Source organism: Cutaneotrichosporon cavernicola (genome assembly GCF_030864355.1).
Source record: "Cutaneotrichosporon cavernicola HIS019 DNA, chromosome: 3".
NCBI classification, from domain to species: Eukaryota; Fungi; Basidiomycota; class Tremellomycetes; order Trichosporonales; family Trichosporonaceae; genus Cutaneotrichosporon; species Cutaneotrichosporon cavernicola.
In genome coordinates, this window is record NC_083395.1 from 90,348 (window position 1) to 110,052 (window position 19,705).

At 59.2% G+C, this 19,705-nt stretch overlaps 6 protein-coding genes across 6 annotated transcripts; 1 reads left to right on the top strand and 5 right to left on the bottom strand.

The window, feature by feature from the left end:
- Positions 1-78: 78 nt before the first annotated feature.
- Positions 79-5,176, top strand: UBP2 (uncharacterized protein; the record flags this gene model as incomplete). The annotated part of the gene is made up of 9 exons (XM_060598442.1): positions 79-119; positions 209-247; positions 288-1,838; positions 1,885-2,063; positions 2,098-2,184; positions 2,220-2,453; positions 2,487-2,793; positions 2,829-3,175; positions 3,210-5,176. The coding sequence occupies 9 exons, from the start codon at positions 79-81 to the stop codon at positions 5,174-5,176; spliced, it is 4,752 nt and encodes a 1,583-aa protein (XP_060455236.1).
- A 1,265-nt stretch (positions 5,177-6,441) lies between these two features.
- CcaverHIS019_0300410 (uncharacterized protein) lies at positions 6,442-6,876 on the bottom strand (the record flags this gene model as incomplete). Its single annotated transcript, XM_060598443.1, has 3 exons — positions 6,442-6,646; positions 6,727-6,782; positions 6,874-6,876. The coding sequence occupies 3 exons, from the start codon at positions 6,874-6,876 to the stop codon at positions 6,442-6,444; spliced, it is 264 nt and encodes an 87-aa protein (XP_060455237.1).
- Positions 6,877-8,963: 2,087 nt separating this feature from the next.
- CcaverHIS019_0300420 (uncharacterized protein) lies at positions 8,964-9,888 on the bottom strand (the record flags this gene model as incomplete). The annotated part of the gene is made up of 4 exons (XM_060598445.1): positions 8,964-9,424; positions 9,505-9,562; positions 9,602-9,657; positions 9,711-9,888. 4 exons carry the CDS (start codon positions 9,886-9,888, stop codon positions 8,964-8,966), a joined length of 753 nt encoding a protein of 250 aa, XP_060455238.1.
- Positions 9,889-10,548: 660 nt separating this feature from the next.
- CcaverHIS019_0300430 (uncharacterized protein) lies at positions 10,549-11,622 on the bottom strand (the record flags this gene model as incomplete). Its single annotated transcript, XM_060598446.1, has 3 exons — positions 10,549-10,559; positions 10,603-11,134; positions 11,476-11,622. The coding sequence occupies 3 exons, from the start codon at positions 11,620-11,622 to the stop codon at positions 10,549-10,551; spliced, it is 690 nt and encodes a 229-aa protein (XP_060455239.1).
- A 1,166-nt stretch (positions 11,623-12,788) lies between these two features.
- On the bottom strand, positions 12,789-15,726 carry CcaverHIS019_0300440 (uncharacterized protein; the record flags this gene model as incomplete). The annotated part of the gene is made up of 4 exons (XM_060598447.1): positions 12,789-12,847; positions 12,904-13,740; positions 13,776-15,328; positions 15,368-15,726. The coding sequence occupies 4 exons, from the start codon at positions 15,724-15,726 to the stop codon at positions 12,789-12,791; spliced, it is 2,808 nt and encodes a 935-aa protein (XP_060455240.1).
- A 1,809-nt stretch (positions 15,727-17,535) lies between these two features.
- On the bottom strand, positions 17,536-19,413 carry CcaverHIS019_0300450 (uncharacterized protein; the record flags this gene model as incomplete). Its single annotated transcript, XM_060598448.1, has 1 exon — positions 17,536-19,413. The coding sequence occupies one exon, from the start codon at positions 19,411-19,413 to the stop codon at positions 17,536-17,538; it is 1,878 nt and encodes a 625-aa protein (XP_060455241.1).
- Between the last annotated feature and the right edge of the window lie 292 nt (positions 19,414-19,705).

Consider the following 19,705-nt stretch of genomic DNA (forward strand, 5'->3'; position numbering starts at 1 on the left):
GGGGCGGGTGTTCATCAGAGCAAAGAATGTGGAATGTCACGTGGATTTGGTTCCGCCACTACAGTGACGACAGCGATCATGATCGATTGCTATCAAGCCAAGGTTACCAGAGAGCCAGAGTGAATACAATCGCCTTCCTCATCATCGATAATCGACTTCTTCTTCCTCTTCCTTGTTCAACTTGATCGACTAGAATCTGCACGCCAAGGCCCATCAGGGCATTACCAGGCGCTGCAGTAGAGCCAGAGTGAGCTGCCAACCACCCTATCGTCGCCACTGACACACAGAATGACGTCCCCAACCTCCAACCCTGGCGATGCTGACGACTCCCGCCGCTCGTCCGTCGTGTCCACCAGCTTGGGTGGGAGGGACCGCCCACGCGCACCGTTAGGACCCCGTACGCATCATCGTCCAGGTAGCATGCGTACCCACTACTCCGTAACACCCGCGCCGCCGGCCACCACATCACCTCCAGCTGCGGTGGCGGAACCGGAGGCGGTGCCAGCGTCGTCGTCGGGCAACCCATCTGAGATGACAGATGAGCCCATGGCGTTGTCCCCGACTCCCATCACATCGCCAAAGGCGTCAGTGGTGCTCGGCCCTGTACCAGAGGCTATCAAGTCCCCTCCTCCTGCACTTCCCCCTCGGAGACTCCCACCGTTACGCTCCTATCAACCCCTCGCTCCCGAAACAGCCACCGCGACGGCCTCGTCTCCAACCTCTTCCGCCAAACCGCTGCTCAGCCCCAAGACGACCTCTAGAACTAACGTCGAAGTGATAAGCGCGGCGCAGAGCGAGTACAGCGAGGCGGAGTCGCTACCGGGGTACAATCTCGACCGGTACCGCAGCCCCGAGGCGGTGGTCGAGCACATCGAGGACAACGACCGTTCCTTACCCCCCGGTATTGTGGACGCGACGTGGGACGACAAGTGGGACCACAACGGCAGTGACAAATGGGAGCCCAAGACCGGCCATCCGGAGCGCCCACAGATCGGCCCTGGCCGCCTGCCTCTCCGCTTCCTCCAGGATATTCACCAGCATCCACTGATGCGGCCAGAGATCATCAACCTTCCCCGCCTTACTAAGTCACCATCCGCATCGCCGCGCACCTCCATCTCTTCCCTAGACTGCGTGGGGCCATCGATACCTGGTATCACAATCGAAGATGTGTGGGAGACCCTTCCGGGCGGGTCTGCGCAGCGCGGCGAGTGGTACTTCTGCGCCGAGTGTTTTGGATGGTTTCACATTATCGTCGGGTCAGGCGAGGCACCAGAGTACCGCGGGTATGACAGCCGCATCCCGCGTTCGCGAATGCACGAGTCTGACGAGGACGAGCTCCAAGCGTGGGGCACCGAGAACTCGCGCTTACGTGACATACATGCAAGCCGCTCTACAGCACCTCACTCCATGAGCCATTTCCACAAGTTTGAGCGACTGTTAGACCTCCACGGGGACGTCCGCATCGACAGGGTCTCCGTTGACGGGCTGGTGGAGACGTTTACCCATTTCGATCCAGTCTATGGCGTCGTTCCTTCACAGCTTGTGGACCTCAACGTCGGGCGCGAGAACAGGAGCGACTTGCACATGTCGTGCTCAAGTGACTGCTGGGTCGTCGTGCAAGGGCCTGTTGGCGGACAGTTCCCCAAGGCCGCTGCCCATGAGTGGACGCAGGAGAAGCGCGACAACCCCGGACCTGGTGGGGACGGCATCGCGTCGGCCATCGAGGGGTGGCAGCTCGTCCTCAGGCTCCTCCAGAACCCGCTGTTCCAGGACAAGCGGGGCTGGGTCAAGATGTCCAACCCCAAGTTCCTCGAGACGATTGGCCCGAGCCTCAGATCGTCAGTGTCTCTTGCTGCTAGTCTCTTGTTGCTACGCTGACGGCAGCTCAGTAATGCTACACCGCATCGGCTTCAGCTGTATCAACGAGAACGACGGATACCAGGTCGGACCGTTTTCCGTTGGTGAACTTGTCACCGCGGAACATGTGGACAGGATGTTCAAGTACATGCTGCGCACCTGGGTCGAGTTAACTCTCTACCTGCAGGCATTCGAGCGCAGTCACGGTGGGTCAACATGTATGCGCATCGTTGACAGCAGGCAAACCAGTGAACACCAACTACATCTCGTCATCCACGGTGAGCGAGGTCCTTGGTCCCACCCTCAAGCTCAAGAACATTCCAAGAGGTAAGAACAATTGGGTGTAACAGTATTGACACAAGCACAAATGCCTTGGGGCAAGGAATCGTACCCAGCTCTCGAGACGCTTGGTGTGTCTGCCGAGGACACGATGGATACCATTGATATTGCATACGACTTCCAGATGTCTGAGAACAGTGCTCGTTCACCCGTGTATTTCACCGCACTGGAACAGTTATCGACTGTGGACCGACCTGACATCGACACTCTACGTATCAAAGTCGCTATGGAGCGATCCATGGACCGGTTCTCCCTCGGTGGGTACCACTGCCGGTCAAATCTGACGTCAGATGATTTAGAGAAGGCATACGCACGTATTGGGCTGGACCACGCCCATCTAGAGGACATTATGGTCGACCGCAAAGAATTACCCCCCGACTACATCTACGACCGGCACCGAGAGACCATTCAGAATGCGACCGATTCGGAGCAGCGCACCCAAATCTCCAACGCCCTTATCATGATTGGCAAGGATCGGGGCGACTGGGTCATGCAGGACCTCGGGCGGGCCGGCGGCACGCATCTCTCTCTGGAGCAAGCGTATCGCGAGTTCAACGTCACTCCGGATCAGCCTATCGATAACGAGATGCTCATCTTGTGAGCCTTGATTGTGCCGAGCGAGCTGACTGCAGGCAATACGAGTCGTGGATCGCCGATAGACCCAGCCGCATGGAACACTACCGCCTGGCGCTTAGCTTAATCGCTAACGCGCCAGGGCAAGAGCGGCCAGCCATTCAAGCCTTCCTCGAGGGCAAGGACATATCAGAGTTCCAGGGCCCCGTACGGCGCGACATTCCAGCCGGACTGCGGAACATTGGCAACACGTGCTATCTCAACTCGGTGCTGCAGTTCCTTTACGCCGTCAAGCCGATCCGTGACGCGGTCCTAGCGTTCGAGCAAACGCCATCTGAGGCTCCTTTGGAGGACGAGGATACCAAGGCGACCGAGAAGAGGATCAAGATCCAGTCGTCGTGTCGCTGTAAGTCGACGTTTCTGACCGGAGCTGACGACAGTCGTCGAGATGCTCGGAGAGCTGTTCAAACAGATGTACGAAACCGAACAGGCGGCGGTAACGCCGGCCGAAGAGCTCGCACGTCTCGCTATTCTGCCCATTGACTTGATCGACCAGCGCCGCGACGCTGTACCCTCACCTAAGACGAGACTCACGATTGACACCTTGCCAACCATTCCGCAGCTCGCGTCGCCATCAGCGTCGGGTGTGGCGACGACAGACACAACGCCAACCACCCCAATATCTGCGTTATCTCCGACCATCTCGTCCGGCGGGTTGTCGCCGCGAAGCAGACCGTCGCCGCCACTTCGGAGAGGCAGTGTCCTCGGCAAGAGGGCGAGTGAGGACCGCGAGTCGACATTCGGCGGTAGCGAGGAGCGTCTGCGGTCGTCGGTACACCGCAGCACCAACCTGATCGAGATGGATTCGCCGACGCGCGGATCGCCCTCTGCACGCGACGTGTCCAGAGACGAGGACGTCGAGATGACGAGCCAGGAGTCCCCAACGCGTGAGGGCAGTGATCTGTCTCCAGCCGATGCCGGTTTATCCGGCCTGGAGCTTACGTCCCCAAGCAACGTCATGGACGGCCCAGCGACTCCCAAGACGGAAACCCGCATCAGTGCCCTACTTACTCCCGATGCGACGCCGCCTCGCCAGATTGGGCCACAGCTACCAGATGAGGGCATGAGTATGGCGGACGCCTTAGGCTCTGGTCCGCCACCCTTGCCTCCTCGGCGTCGCTCGCTAGCGTTAGTGGCTGCGGAAAAGTTCGGCCTGCAACAGGACGCTGCCGAGATTCTCATCAACGTGCTCAGCCAGCTCGAGTATGCGTTCGACAATGGCGAGGGCGGTAACCTCATCCAACGCCTGTTTTCGGCCAAATTCCGGCAACAGATGCTCATGGACTCTGGAAACGGGTTCACCGAATCTCACCAGCCCGTCGAGAGTCAGTTCTCACACCCCATCATCGGCGTCGAGGAAGACGACAAGGACTTATACGACGGGCTTGCCGAGTTGTACCTCGGCGGTGACGAGGTCGACTACGAGGGCAAGAAGGGGTACAAGATGGATCTGCTGGACGAGCTCCCCCCAGTGCTGTACATCCTCATGCGGCGCAGCCAGTACGATTTTGCACGGAACCGGCAGATCAAGACAAACACGTACCTCAAGTTCGGGGAAACTCTCGCAATGGACCGATTCCTGGCTGGCGCCGACTCTGCGCGTCGCGAGGCGAGTATCACGCTCACACGCAAGATGATGCGCATGCGCGCGCGGCGCCACGAACTGCGTCATCACAAACCCCTCTCCATGCCAGAGACGTTCCGGTTCGTGCGCGACGCACTTGGCGACAAGCTGGGCACCCTGCTGGGCGACGACGCGCCTGCACCCGAGTTCCTCCAAGGCCTGGGCATGCAGGCTGAGGGCGCCGAAGAAGAGATCGCGCAGCTTAGTCGCGACCTCGTGCAGTGCAAGGAGACGCTCGAGGGGATGTGGGCAGAAGCCCGCGACGTCGAGTATGAGCTCGTGAGCGTGTTCGTGCACGGAGGCACGGGTACAGGTGGGCACTACTGGACGTACCAGACGGCTCCTGGCGACGACAAGTACTACTATTACTCGGATGACACAGTCAAGGACGTCCCGGCTACCGACGTATTCCTGGACAAGTCGAACCAGGGTGTGAGCCCCGCGTTGCTGGTGTATGTGCGCAAGGCACAGGGGCTGGTGGATACGCTGCACCGCCGTGTGGCCGAGGAGGCAGCTGCGGAGGCGGACGCGGAGGACGCGAGAGAATGGAGCGAGCCAGGCAAGAAGGGCGGCGAGGAGGTGAAGGAGAGCGAGCAGGCTAAGACGGGTGACAAGGCCATGACACGCGAGGAGCGTGCATCATCCTCGTCACCTCGCGTCAAGTTTGCCGTACCCGCTGTTACTGGGCCGATTTGGGGCGCTGGCGAGTGGCTGCATGGGTAGTGCGGGGCAAAGCAGGAGCACGAGCGCGAGTAGGATTATAGGATTAGTGGCATAGAGCAGCAGTATTGCATGTATTGATGTGCATTGAAGCCGAGGTGTATACTAGTCGTGTCAGATCGCGCGCGAAAGCCCCTGCGATGCGGCGGCGCAGAGGTGATCACCAAGTATTATGGGCAGGTGCGTGACTTTGCACAACATCTGAACAGCGCTATGGCTGGGTGGGTGAAATTTCAATGGCATAAGGTGGGAGAAATGGCAAAATCAACGATTGTAGCCAGTATAACCCTCTTCAGATTCTAGTATGAACAGCGCTGGCACCTTGACTCTTGATTATGAGTTGACAGCGCTGTTCAATCCGTTGCCTCACCACCCCACCCCACTACCACCACCCATCCCACCCCATGCATCCGCTCCACCCCGCCCTCCGTCCGCCATAAACTCCGCCATGACCCACAGAACATGCATCTCCTGCTATGGGCTTGACTTTGAGATGTCCATATCCAGATCCTAAGACTTGGAGACCCCATACTTTCCATATCCAGAGCCGCATTATCCAGAGCCGCATTATCCAGAGCCGCATTATCCAGAGCCAGCCTCTCCTGGACCCCTGCTCCGCCGCAACTGCCCATGTCTGGTCAGACCCATCCGTGACGGGGGATATAGCTAATTGACCCAACACTGACTCGGCGATCAGCGAGCGATACGGCACAGGCCATTCTCTTGCTCTCTCCGTGCTACCCGCAACCTCACCAGTCTCAGCAAAGGCTCCCCATTACCTCTCCCTCTCCCTGCCCATCCCCTCCTACTCCCTGCCCATCCCCTCCTACTCCCTGCCCATCCCCTCCCACTCCTCCCCTACCACTCCTCCCCACCCCACCCCATCCCTCCCACTCCTCCCCATCCCCTCCAACTCCTCCCCACTCAATCATGCACCCCAGTTGAAACACCAATCGCGGAATGCGGCGCAGGCCACGTGCGCCACCCGTGCCACTCCGACTCCACCCGACACTTGGCGCGTCAACATGCCGGCCTACCTCGGTTAAAATTTCGCCCAGCGCGTCAGAGTACGACGCGGGTGAGTCGCCCGTGCGTACCAACGGTACGCAAACTGTAAACTAACTCAAGAGTGATGAGGTGATGCGTGAGGTCAGCCACAAAACATGTCCTGTCGTGTCGTCGTGTCGTGTCGAGTCGAGTCGACATACTGCGTGCTCCGCCTTGTCTAAGGTCTAAGCATACATCTAGAACAACATAAAACTCTGAGTCTACTCCTGGGCGGCACGGGCAGCGGCAACGGCAGCCTTGCGCTCCTCCCACCACTTGGGGTGGACGGTCATGAACTTGGTGTTCTGGTCCTGCTTGATCTGCTCCCAAGGGCGCCAGTCGCCACCACGGTTCCAGACGACCTCGGAGCCCTGGCTCAGGCGGACGAGGTAGTACCCGGCGCCAACAACAGCACCACCGACGACGCTGAGGGGTCAGCTTGGTGTCCAGCGAGCCCGACGGAGCGGTAGGAAAGGCGAGACAACACAAAGACAAGGAAAACTCACGCAATGATGGGGTAGGTCTCGACGGGGACGAACTTGGCAAAGTTGGAGCGGGGAGACTGGGATTAGTACTTGTTCGTGGTCGAGGGCCAAGGGTGGTGATGGTCTGGCATTTGCCAGTTGCCATCAGCGCAAGTGCGCTAGACTCACCATTTTGGGCGGGTTTTGGTTTTGTTGGTTTTGTTGGTTTTGGCAGAGCTGGAGATGGGGGACTCCAACACGTCAGTCTTATAAGCCAGTCTGATGCTTGTACCCAAGCAAGACTCGTTACTGGTTGCCTCATGAAAAATCACGTGATTAGTACGGCTTTAGACGGTCGCCCGCACCGCGCACCGTGCACCGCACACCGCCCGAAGGCGGAAATTTGACCCGGCGCACTAGGCCCGACTTTCCGGCCAAGATGCCCGGCCGGACGGTGACCGGAAGTACCAACCGGCACGGCTGGCGTGCTCCCTCTCCTCCTCCCCTCCCCAGAGTCCCCTTCCCCAGAGACCTTCTCCTACGACAAAGACAGGGCCAGGGTCGCCGCTCAGGCTCAGACCGCTCAGCCGCCGGCTGTAGGTTGTTGTGGGGGTGGGGACGTCGGGTAACGTATCAAACTTTCAACTGAGGAGAGCCCGTGTGGCCCCACCGTTGCTATGTCGGAGCCAAGATTGACTCGGCGGCGGTTCGGTGGGGAGCTCGGGGCGGGGAGGGGAGGCAGATTTTCACGCCGGCGGGTCGTGATGGGATGTGGAGTGGAGTGGAGTGGGTCCCCACCCCATCCTGCTTTGGGATTCCTCAATGGAGTGATGCGATTGGTGTAGATGGCTCATCAAGTGGGTACCCAGTCTCATGTCGCGACGATCGCTATGATCGCTGGATAGGGTATCTCGGCCTCTCGTCTCGAGGAACCGCCGAGCTCGCCAGCCCAAGTTCGAGCTCGAGATCGAGCTCGCTTCGCCAACGCCGTCCCTCTATCTCCCCAGCCTCAAGCCCCGGCCCTGGAGGACTCGGACCCGGATCCACCTGGCCCTCCGGAGTGCAAAATTGCTCCGCGCTCGGAGCTCGGAACTCTAAGCTCGGGCTTGCCCCGCTCGGTGTAGCCGTAGAGCTGCGTGAAGAGCTGCGTGAGTCGTAGCTCCAAATCGAATGACTGCCGTTGTTCAGCCCGGGCCATCGCTCCAGGCCCATCCTCCTATCGTTCCACCCCCCCACCCACCCCCACCCGCGTAGTCACCAACTCCGCGGCCTCGGACCTCGGACCTGACTGCCTGACGCAATGCCGACCTCGGAGTGTGAGCATTCGGCTCACATTAGCCGTACGCCGGGCTGGATGGTGGTTGATGCTTGCGGATGATTGCTGATGCTTGCCGGGAATGCCACGCTCAGACCACGAGTGCCATCTGAGGTTCACGCGATCTGCCTTAGAGTACGCAATCTGTCTTGCTCTAGCTTGGATGTGCAAACGTTGAAGTGCCATCGACAAAGCTGGGTCCATATCAAGTCGTTGCGATGCGCAATAGGCCGTGAATCTGTCCATGACGGCAGAAAATGTTCCCCCTAACCGCCCGGGTTGAGCTGTAGACTGTTGGTCGTGCCACAGAGGTTGGCCTTGGTCGGTTCCGTTACCGGTGCAGGCCATCATATGGTACTCGAGCCGACGCAGAATGCGCGCAGTTCGGATTGCGATGGTAGCTGTCCACGCCGCGTTGTCTTCCGTTGATCGTGTGACGCTTCTTCATTGGACATCTGGAGAGGGTAGGAAACTGGGGTATCTCCCAGCGGCCAACCAACATCTCGAGGAAGGGTGGACTCGGCGGTCTGCGGGTTGTCGATGAAGGGTTGTCTGCGTTGTCAGGCGCCGTCCGACCGCTTGAGATGATTGGGACCAGCGTGGCTTCGTGCGTGAGCGATCATTGCACCTGGCGATCTCGCCGCTCGGGTCCGCGGCCTCCTGATGGCTTCCACTAGTACGTTGGCAAGACAGTCACTGACAGGAGAGGAAAACGCCAGAATAGATGGTGAGGTGGCCATGGAAGTGGCCTCTAGGAATGAGTAATAGGAGCCGAGTCGTGGGGATTGGAATCGACGGCGGGAATGTCACAAGACGCTCCAGACATCCCATACGCAGACCAACCATATGCTCGAGTTGTTTGACCTTCCCCCAACGGACCTGGCGTGTTACTGTGTTAGTAGGTTAGCCATCACAATCTCCAGCACTCGCATGTACATGTATACACATCTATCACCGCTCCCCGCTATGCGCACATCAGGTCCTCGGCGCGCTTCCGCTTCGACCGCCTAGACGGGGCGTCGACGCGCGCTTCAGCAGGCTCAGGCACCATGCTGTCGACTTCGTCGTCGACCTCAGCGAGGAGTGCGGCCGCCTCGTCCTCTGAATCACCTATTGGCTCTTCGTGCTCCTCATCCACTTCCATCCCCTCCTCCTCGTCTTTCTCCTCGTCTTCCTCCTCCTTCTCCTCTTCCTCCTCCTCCTCCTCCTCCTCGTCTTCCTCCTCCTCGCCATCACTCAGGCGCTCCCCCTCGGCCGCGACGTGACGGAACCGGTTGGCGCGGGTCGCCCGACTTTCGCCCTCCTGGCGCTCACGGATAGCTGCCTCGGCCTGTCGCCGCGCCATGGCCGCGTTCGAGCTGGCCGGTGCCCCAATCGAGTGGGTGATGAAGCGCTTGGCAGCGTCCTTGTCGATGCGGTTGCGGGCTGCTGTGAGTGGGAGCCGCTTGGAAAAAGAGGCTCGTTGGGAGGTGGTTGGTGGGTTGGGGAAGGTAGCAGACACTCACTCTTCGGCTTGGTACCATCCTCAGCATCGCGGACTTTGTCATAATACCCCTTAACGCGCTCCTGCTATCAGCTACTCCAACCACCATGTTGACTCACAAGCTCCTTGGCAACCCCATGGTTGTCAGGCTCGATCCCGCGCATGCGGAGGTACACTGGGGTTAGCACTCCTTTATGGAAACACTCCTTCGCGGCAAGGTGGACTCACTCCACACGAGGTTGTTAACGGTATACGCAAGTAGCACGTCCAACTTGGCCCGCTCGATCGAGCCTAGAGCTTCACGGGTTTCAGTTAGGGGTCGCGCAAGGAGGGGAACCAAGGCCGCCTCGATTGTGTCGAGGGAGACATTGAAGTCCCGGAGGGTTGCGACTGGGTCGGCGTCCATGATGGCGGGTGGGGGGAAGGAAGGTGGTGATAATGGTGAGGGAGAGGAAGCCCGCTCAACCGAGGAAGGTGACGTAGAGAGTACTCAGTTGGAGGAGAAGAAAGGACGAGTACGACTCGATACAGCGAGGCCGGAGAAGGTGGGTAACCCAAGGAGATGTGTAGCTGGCGATGGGCCACTGAATCACTCGACGGGGAAACGGTGATCAGAGAAAGATGGAGAGTAGACGCAATGTTCCTCTCTGATAGGAAGCGGGGGAAGACGGCGTTGGAGACGGGATGGTAGTGGCGAGGACGCAATGTGTATGCGATGAGAAGTTTGGGGGCAGGAAGAGTGGAGGGTGGAGGTCAGAGTGGAGGTCGTCGCTGACGAAAGTTTTGGTGAGGAGGGGCAGACGCGCAGGCAGACGGTCGGCCGCGTCCGAGTGGGCAGGTTGGTCGATCCAGGGTCCACACATGCCCCTCACACGACTGTACGACTGAATTGTCAACAACGCGCCTACAGTCTGCTCGCGCTACAGCCACACGTATGCATATGCGCCAGTACAACACCGGCCTACGGAATCTACGAGTACAAGCCTTGCGGCGGATCGGATGATCAGAGTTCGTGGCCACCAGGGCCACTGCAGCAGAGAAGGCAAATCGGATGCCAATCCCACCTTCACTCTTGCCCTGGCATAAGCGCGAGCTCCTGTCGCGGTGGATCAAGACGCACGTTGCACCTGGCCGCAGTCTGTGCACACAGCCCACAGGCTACGCCCGCCCGAGGCGTCGGGGTAGTCGCTCATCTTAAGCTTTGGGATGGAAGTGCAGTGCGGCCCGTGCTGGCTGCGCGCGAGGTCGACGGGCGTCGCGTCGTCACCGAGTGGAGCGGAGGGTGCCGGCTGCATGAGGCCCATCGAGGTCGGTGGTCCGAGGTTGGTGGCGTAGGACTGTGCCGACCACGCCGTCTGTGGCACCGAAGGGTAAATGTCGAGGTTGGGGTAGCCCTTGTAGTCTGAGTCGTCGCTCATCTCATCCTCGTCGGCGCCGGGGCCGAACATGAAGCCCGCCGAGCCGCCCTCAGAATAGCTGTACTGTGGGGGCTGGCGGGTGAGCTCGGCGTCATCCATCTCAAAGTCCATGTCGTGGTCCATGACGTCGGACGCAGAGGCCGAGGTCGAGGCGTCGGCGACGAGGTCGGGCATGTTGATGGGGAAGGCGAAGCCACCAGGGCCTTCAACGGAAGGGGGAAGGGTGCGGACGTGCTGTGTGTGAGTGTTGCTTCATGGTTGGATGGAGGTGATGGCGGGCGCAGGGAAATTGGCAGAATTTGGAAGCCGAGGCAGGATTGGGCGCATCCGAACATTCGCTTCTCTTCGGAAGCATCGGAGGAGCAGTCACCGGCGTCACCAGAGGAAAATTGGCCAGATAACCACTCTGCAGCATTGTCGCAACGGACACAGTCACGTCAACAACAGACAGCAGACATGACGTTGCCATGACCAGCCATGACCAGCCATGACCAGCCACCACACTGTTCAACCCATGGGACATGGGTCCCTGGTTTCCTCATTCCCTTAACGCGTCTGGTTCTGGCTCTACTCACTTTGGTAGCATCGAGGCCCACAACTTCCTCATGGTCGGGCTCGTCGTCAAACGAGCGCTTGCGCTTGGGCTTGGACGACATGCTTGCGACGGGCTGCTGGAGTTGCTGCTGCGGTTGGGCGGGCTGGAAGGGTGCAAAGGTGCTCATAGCAGGGTGGGTGATCGCAGAGCACATACGGCGCGCAGAGCAGGCGGGACAGCGGCAGAGGCCGATAGAGGTGTGGGGATGGGTGGTGGGGTGGGAGGGTGGGAAGGTGGTTGGGAAGGACGTGGTTGTGGTTCCTATGGTGGTGGGTGGAGGTTGAAATGTGGTGGGTTGGGTTTGGTGGTGGTTTGCAGGAGAAAGGTAAGAGGATGACGGAGGAAGGTTGGTTCAAGTAGTAGCAGGAGCAGTGGGAACAATGCAGCTGGCTAGCAGACTACGGTGCGACGGTGTAGTGTACAGTCGGATTTGGTGCTTGTTGTTGGGGGAAGGAGAAGGATGCCGGTGCCGTCCAAGGCACGGATGCACGGCTAATGATCGCGACGACGCGTTGTTTGACAGTGTCGCGAGATAGGACGAGTAGTATCGCGTTGTGGGCGTGTGGGCGTGGTGGCTGATGCCTTTGGATGAGAGAAGGATGAGAAAATGGTTAAATGTCAAATGTATTGATGTTGATGAGTTGAAATGATGAGAGAAGGAGAGATGAGATGAGGAGAGAAAGAGTCGAGAGATATCAGACGCCAATGTAAGAGGAAGAAATCAAGAGGGCAAACCAAGTAAGAGGCTGGTTTATGGGTTATTCAAATCACCTTTGGGATATTGGGATGACTAGGATCTTTTACTTTAGGCTGTAAGATCAAATTGCCCAGAGTAGAAGTGGATAGTGTGGGTGGCCGAGGTCTACATGTCTGCAGTAGTCTTCTGTTGGTTGACGCAACAACCACCCAATCCCCGCAACCCACAGTCAACGGAACCAGAATTATGTGGATGGAATAATCGATTTGTGTCTCTATCAGGTGATGGAATCATATCAAATTGGCCGGAACTCGGACCCAGACAACCCTTTCAGGGTTCCCGATGACGTCCTCTTCAAAGTTCCCTGCGCTCCTCTGCTTTTATACGGTTCATACTACATCAGGAACAATATCTAGTCAGGGCCCCGAACAAGTAGGCACCCCAATTCCAGCCATCTACCTCTGGTCGGCTGCCTTTGACCGGCTCCTCGGCCGTAGCTTATATCTCAGGCCCTGGAACTTATCCTGAGATCGGATGACTACTCGGCCGCTCCGATGTGGCGCCCATCTCTTAGGTATTCCAAGCGGAATGTTTCCTTATACGGCCAATGTGGCAGCCACCAATGTAAGCGCAGCCGTCTGCACAATCCGGATCCCTGTTTCCGCAATATGTAAGCAAAAGCGCCCAATCATAGCCAGAGCAAAAACTCACCTGCTCCCACCGACTCGGAGACGGGCAAACTCGGTCCCCGCTCTAGACTCCAGCCGATGCCGTTGCCCACGCCGTCCGGACGAACCAAAAGCACAGGCAGGGCATTCTCCTCGGCGACAGTCTGCCTGGCTCGATGCATCGCAATCGTCGACTCGGCCCATCCATGTTGCGGGCCCACCGGCAGCGGGGGACTGATGCTCGTGGAGGCAGTTGCAGCGGCGTTCCCGGCGTCGTTCAGTGTGGCATCCAGTTGGTTCAGGTTATCGACGCCAAACTCGCCCTGCGGTTCCAAGGCCATGTCGCCGTCGGGCTCAGCCGCCTTGTGGGCGTTGTGTAAGGCCTCTTGGATCGTGAGCTCGCCAGCACCGAGCCCGAGCCACGGGTCTTCGTGAGGTACGGCTGGAGGTTGAGGTTGCATGGCGCGGACGAGCTCCTCCATTGGCGGCAGGTGGACGGAGACGATGACGTGTGGGACGCTGTGGGGAAAGTTACTGCGCACAACAGGAGTGTCGTCGGGCAGAGAGGCTTCTTCAGCGCCGCCGCTGTATGGTATCGCGTCGAGCGACGAGTGCGGGTCAAAGTACTTCTCCTTAGGCGCAACTGAGCGCCACGTCGTAGCGCGCAGCGGGCCAATAGGGCCTAGATACACATGAAGCGGAAGCGGCGCGCCCAACTCGTCCGGCACGAAGAAGTCGGACAACGTCAGCTGCAGGGTTGCTGGTGCACTAGCAGTGTTGATGATTGGATTAACGAGAAGACGGGGCACGGGATCGAGCGAAGTGGTCGGTAGTGACCCGGGCTCCCCAAGACCGTTGAAGAACGTGTATGAGAAGCATCCTGGGGTGAGCTGTAAACCATACATTCGAACTCACCAACACTCGACAGCACCCAGCACATGCTGTCCTGCACCGTCTCAATGACAGACTGTATCCCCTGGTCGTCGACTGCGGCCCGCCGCTCGGCGGCCTTGAACATGAGGCCAGACGCGCTGACGCCCTGCTCCTCCTCCTCGATGACGGCGCGAGCCAGTGCGTGCCGTTTCGTCTTTCGCTTTTTGCGCGGCTGCTGTTCCGGCTCGGGTTCGGGGTCCTCCTCCTTTGCAGACACAGACTTGCGCAGCCGCGTTCGCGAGGTTTTGACTTCACCTGCACCAGCCAACGCGCCTGGACTGGAGAGGTACCATCGCCGTGCGCCGGGCATGTCGTCCTCAAGGTTCTCCTTGACGCGCACAAGCCCAATTCGCTGCAACTCGCTGACGGGGTGCCCGACGTCGCTGCCGGCCAACACCTCGTTCTTGTCGACACGCACGAGGCGGAGGGGGTCACTGCGAACACCGCTCGTCACATCGACGAGTCGGACGACCGAGCCGTAGGTGACAACGTCATCGGTCGCGTCAAGCTTGAAGCGTCCTCGCCGCTCGTCCTCGGGCGACGCGGCGCGCTGAACGACCTCGAAACGGAAGGGTGTCCACTTGGCTGCACGGGCCGTAAGTGTCGGCGAGTCTGTGTCGGCGCCGTCGAGGTTGAGGAGCTTGGTGCGGACTGTTTGCGCATTGACACGGACGAAGAGGGCGAATGGGTCGCTACTCGACAAACACGACGCCATGCTGCGTGCACGAGCGGTCTTCTGCGAAGGCTTGGACACGATCGTGAGTGGATTCGACACGAACGTCGCCCACGGCGCAGGCGGGAGGGCCTGTACAGGGAGCGCGTCCGGATGGGTGTTGGACAGCATGTCGTTGGGGAGAGTATCGGTGTGCGTGAGGGTCGAGTGTGCCTCGAGTGTTTCACTTTGAGTGTTGAGCTGCGTCTCAAGAGTCTCGGGTTGCTCGTGTTGCGAATGCTCTTGCGCCGCCGCAACTGCAGCGTCGACATCGCTCTCGAGCACCTGGGGCAACACCATATCTGGGAACACGCTATTACTTCCTAACACGTGTCTCAACGCAGCCTCGTCGAGGGGAGCATCGGCATCGACGCTCTCAACCCCTTCCAAGAGATTGAGGGGCTGTCCGCCCTCGTCAACCTCAACTCCAGGCGCGCCAACACTCAACTCGAGGCGAAACTCTTTACTCTTCCCCGTCTCCTCGCCAACCCACAGACCAGGGAAGGTGATCCCCTCCCCAACCTCCTCTCTCCCACGAATGCCAATCCGGCTGCGCTCCCAGGGCAGAGTACTCCCCCAACCTGCGCGGCTCGCTTGTGCACGGAGAGCGCGCGTCCGCCGCTCACGCTCGTCCTTTTTAGTTTCCCCAAAGTGGGGTTCGGACTGGGGGTCGGGATCGGCCAATCCAAACCTATGGCTCTGGGAAGAGAAACATACGCGACCAGGTTCGGCGTCCGTGTTGGGATGCGCACTAAGAGTGACGTACGTCATTAACGGCGCGAGAGGACCGCTAACCCGCAGCGTTGGAGGTGGTTGGATAATACTATAGTCAGCCAACCCAAACAAGTGCTCCGAGACTCACCGCCGCTCTTTGCCATAACTCTTCTGACCCGTCTTGGGATGCCATACCTCAACGGTACTGAACGTGTCGCGACCGCCCGCAAAGTGGTCGCGGAGGGTACTTTGGATGCGCGCCTGGCGCGGCGATGGTGCATCCTCCTTCTCCTCCTTCTCCTCCTCCTCCTTCTCTAACCGCCCTTGGTCTCCATTGTGGTCATTCTCGAGTAGAATCTCGCCGCCATCTTGCTGGGCTTCAAAGGACGGTTCAAGACCCTCAGTAAAGTGGTTCCCGTCACCCTCGGAAAACGCGTATCCCCCATTACCAGAGATGGCATTGAGGAGCAGGTCGAGCGGGGTACTGCTGGTATCGTCGTCGGCCATGGATGCCGCGTCTGTTGTTGTGATAAGTACTGGTGGTGACGTCTGGATTCTCCCACGATGGTTGTTCAGATGTTTCCCACGATGTCTCGAGTTGGAAAGGGAACGGTCACGTGGAGTTAATGGGGGAGGAGATAAAGAAACGTAGTGACGTGGGATTCTGTATCACTCCACTGGTCTGGTAGCCTCCACCTCCACAGAAGTGCGCGTGCCAAACTTTCGTTGCATCTCCCTTTCTGATCTCAACATCAACTCATTGACCACAGATACAGATACCGATACAGATACAGACACAGAGCATGCACGACATTGCGCGCGCGGCGGTGCATGACGCCGGACTGACCTCTCCCCTCCCATCCCCCGTGCTCAGCACACTGGCCTTGCAACGCCTAAAGATGAGCACTGCTCTGTCTTGCCTCCTCTCTCTCTCCTTCTCTCCCCTCTCTCCTTCTCTCCCCTCTCTCCCTCTCCCTCTCTCCTTCTCTCCCCTCTCTCCCTCTCCCTCTCTCCCCTCTCTCCCTCTCCCTCTCCCTATTCCTCTCCCTCTTTATCCCTTCATCCTCTCTACGCTCCTTTCCTACCCCGTGATGAGAATTGCCAACAAATTAGAGTCAAGCTCGGAGACCCTAGTCGCCTTTTGGTGCTGGTTAATGCCGAGTGTCGGCCTGTCTGACAGTTCGCTGAGGGCTATCCTTCTGTACAGCGTCGTAGTTGTACCTTGAATGTACGTTTGAGCCTTCACATCCCTCGAAATTCCAGTTACTCAGCTGCTTGCATTCACGCGTTGTCTATCCTCTGTCAAAGGCAGCAGGAGCACCCCAAGCAACCTTGTCTAATTGCCAAGCACATCTTGCCTTTGTCGAATTGTCGAGGACACCCACGTTACCTTCAAGTCGCCTGAATGCTGAATGCAGCTGCGCACCGTCGCGATAGCTGGGACACACACATACACACCGCACAGTCCGCCCGCGTAACTCATAGTTTTGCTACCTGCCTGATACGGCCAGGCACGGGGCGAATGCATGTATTGACAAAAGTTCATCCGCCGACCGAGTACGCTCGGGTCTCCACAAAGGTACCAAGGAGGCGCTCGTTGTGATTGATACTTTATACTTTGATACATACTTGATACTCGCCACACACTGCACAAGCCTCATTGCGCTCGGACACACCCATCCCAGGGGACAATACGGACATCCAAGATCGATCAAAGAGGACCCCGAAACTCACATTTCGATGGCATGTTGTTGGGAGCAACGCGTCAGCCTCATCTCACGGTCGCTTCGGCGCTTGGGCCACCATTGACGCCCCTTGACGCTCGGATTCCTTCTTGATCCATGATCCACTGCGCTTGGACCCACGGGCACGTCACGTGAGCTCCCCAAATACCCCATAAACCCCATTTACCCTCATACCGAGCCACAAGAGATACTCGGATCGCTCAAACGCTTCGTGAGGAATTAGGGCGCTATACTCATTCCACTCGCCCCACAGTGGCGATGAGGTGTGAGGCGTGAGGCGTGTCTGTCCCACCCCTCTCCGCAGTAAATCTTCGCTCCCTCGCTAGCGCTACCACTAGTACTGCCCCAGTTTAGTCGTGTGTTATAATCATATACATCGCGAGTGAGGCGGGAACGAAATGATGCTACGTGGCGATAACATGCACCGGGCCAGCCGGTACGAGCCGGTCTCGAGCAAGAGGGATATGGAGGGGTGGGAATGTGACCCGTGGTTGGTAGTTATGTGGTATGTGTGGGGTGTCGTTCTGCAGCACAGTTGCAGGCTGGCTGACTATGCACAAAAGACAAGGCCCTACCACTGACCCTGCACGTACTCGTACCCCGGGTACATGGGTTGCGCATAGCGTGACCCAGGGTATCCACCCACGACCATGTGCTGCGGGTGGTGTGTGTAGATGAGGGACTGGGGTGCACAGCCGCCGACCATGTCCATGTGCTCAGGTTGGCCAGGCACGACAGCAAACGTGGGCTGCGCTGGCGTGCACGGCGTGCTGGGCGAAAGAACCGTGGGAACAGTTGCCATGTCTGACGACTCAGACATAGACAGTGGGGAGAGCGATGGCATGGACGCGGTCGCCGACGTCGTTGGGGTCGTGGTACCAGCGTGCTGCATCTCAGCAAGGCCGTTGGTATGCGTGGGCGTATGCAGGACATTCTGGGGCTCAGACATTGGAGTAAGGCCAAATGCCGAGGCACCGAGTCTGAGGTGGGGCGAGGGACGCCCGCCGGACGAGTTGGCGCGGTGGAGTGGTGATGGGCGGCCAATGGGCGACGAGCCTGCAGACGAGCCGTGATAAGAGCGGTTGCGGCTCAGAGGTGTCACCGGCGAGTGACGTGGTGGGCTCATGCGCTGCCGAGGAGCAGGGCCAGACGACGGCGCCTGCTGGGCCGGGACATACGAGTTGAACACCTGCGGAGACGACTGCGAGCGCGCACGCATGGCCTGAGGCATACCAGGCATAATAGCAGGGCCACCAGTGGCCGCAAGGACACCAGGAGCGATAAGGGGGTAGGCACTGGGACCTGCCATGGGGAAACTCTGGCTCGGCATGTCCATCGTGTATGTGCGGACAAGACCAGGCATGTGCTGGGTGGGGGCGCGAGGCGCAGTTGGTGGGCGACGAGGCATGGGCATAGCGCGACCCTCCTCCAGGCGGCGGCGCTTGACACCGTCCCACCACTTGGACGAGGCCTGGAAATGGGGGTGGCCCAAGCGCAGACCAATCTTGAGGGCTTCTTCGCGCGCCTCAGAGTCGCGTACCTCGCGGCCAGCGAGCACAGCCTCATCAAGCCAGCGATGAATGTCCTCCTCGATGGCGGGGTAGCGGCCACCAGGCCGGCGGGAGAGGCCAGCGGCACTGCCAGACTGCTCGGGGTCCAGCCAGCGCTCCTCCTGGTTGAGGATCTTGGAAATGGTACTCCGGTCAACAGAGTACTCCTTGGCAATGTCCTCCTGGCGAATCTTGCCCTGCGAGTTGCGGTAAATTTCACAGATGCGACGCTTGTCCTCGGGCATGAGCTTGCGCTTGCGACGCCCTGCGGCCGGAGGGGCAGGACCGTTTGGCGAGTTGGTGCCCGACGAAGGCGACCTGCCGTTGGCAGTTGCGGCAGTGGAAGCAGGGGGAGTCCCGGCCGACGCGCCAGTGGCAGGTGGGGTAGTGACCATGGGCTTGGCCTCAATGTCCGCAGACGTGGGCAAGGCAGATGGTGGAGCGGGGTATGCCGAGTATGCCGGCTGCGCCCCAGGAAGGGCTGCAGGCTCGACATACTGCGCCATAAGGCCCATCTGGCCGGGCATAAAGGGAGGCCCCAGTGGTGGCTGAGGGTGGTACATCATGTGAGCCGGGTACGCGACACCATGGGGCACGGGCATGGACATCGGGTGCAGCGGGTACTGGAACTGAGCGTGCTGCTGCTGCTGCCAAGCTGAAGCATCGGCAGTGGGTGGTGCGTGGGCGTCGAACATCGGGAGGGGGTCGGCGGCAGGTAGAGTGGTCGGAGCCGGGCCAGCCGGCGCAGCCAGGCCCTGGGTGAGTGCCGGCTTGGTCGTGGTCGCCTCAGTTTTGGCGACGACGTCGTCGTTTTGGTTGGTGAACATGGTCATGAAGTCAACCTCCTCGTGCTGAGCGGCGTCAAGGATAGGCGCGTATGTAGTCATCGTGGCGGCCATGATGTGATGAAGGGAGGGCGAGTGTGGTGGTTTGCAAGCGGAGGGAGAGGTGAGGTGATGTATCTGCCGTAATGTGATGCAGAGTCTAGTCGACCAGCGACAGTAAACTCAAAAGAGGTCGTGATTGACGTGGCGTGCTATACTGCAACAGGTCAGCCACAGTCCAAGTGTGGTGGATGCTCACGGCGTAAAGTGGTCGTCAAACCGGGACGATGTTTTGCGTGGGATGGGGGGAGGATTGTAAATGCAGATACGATGCGTTGAAAGTCTGGAGGGGCGCATCAGCATGTGT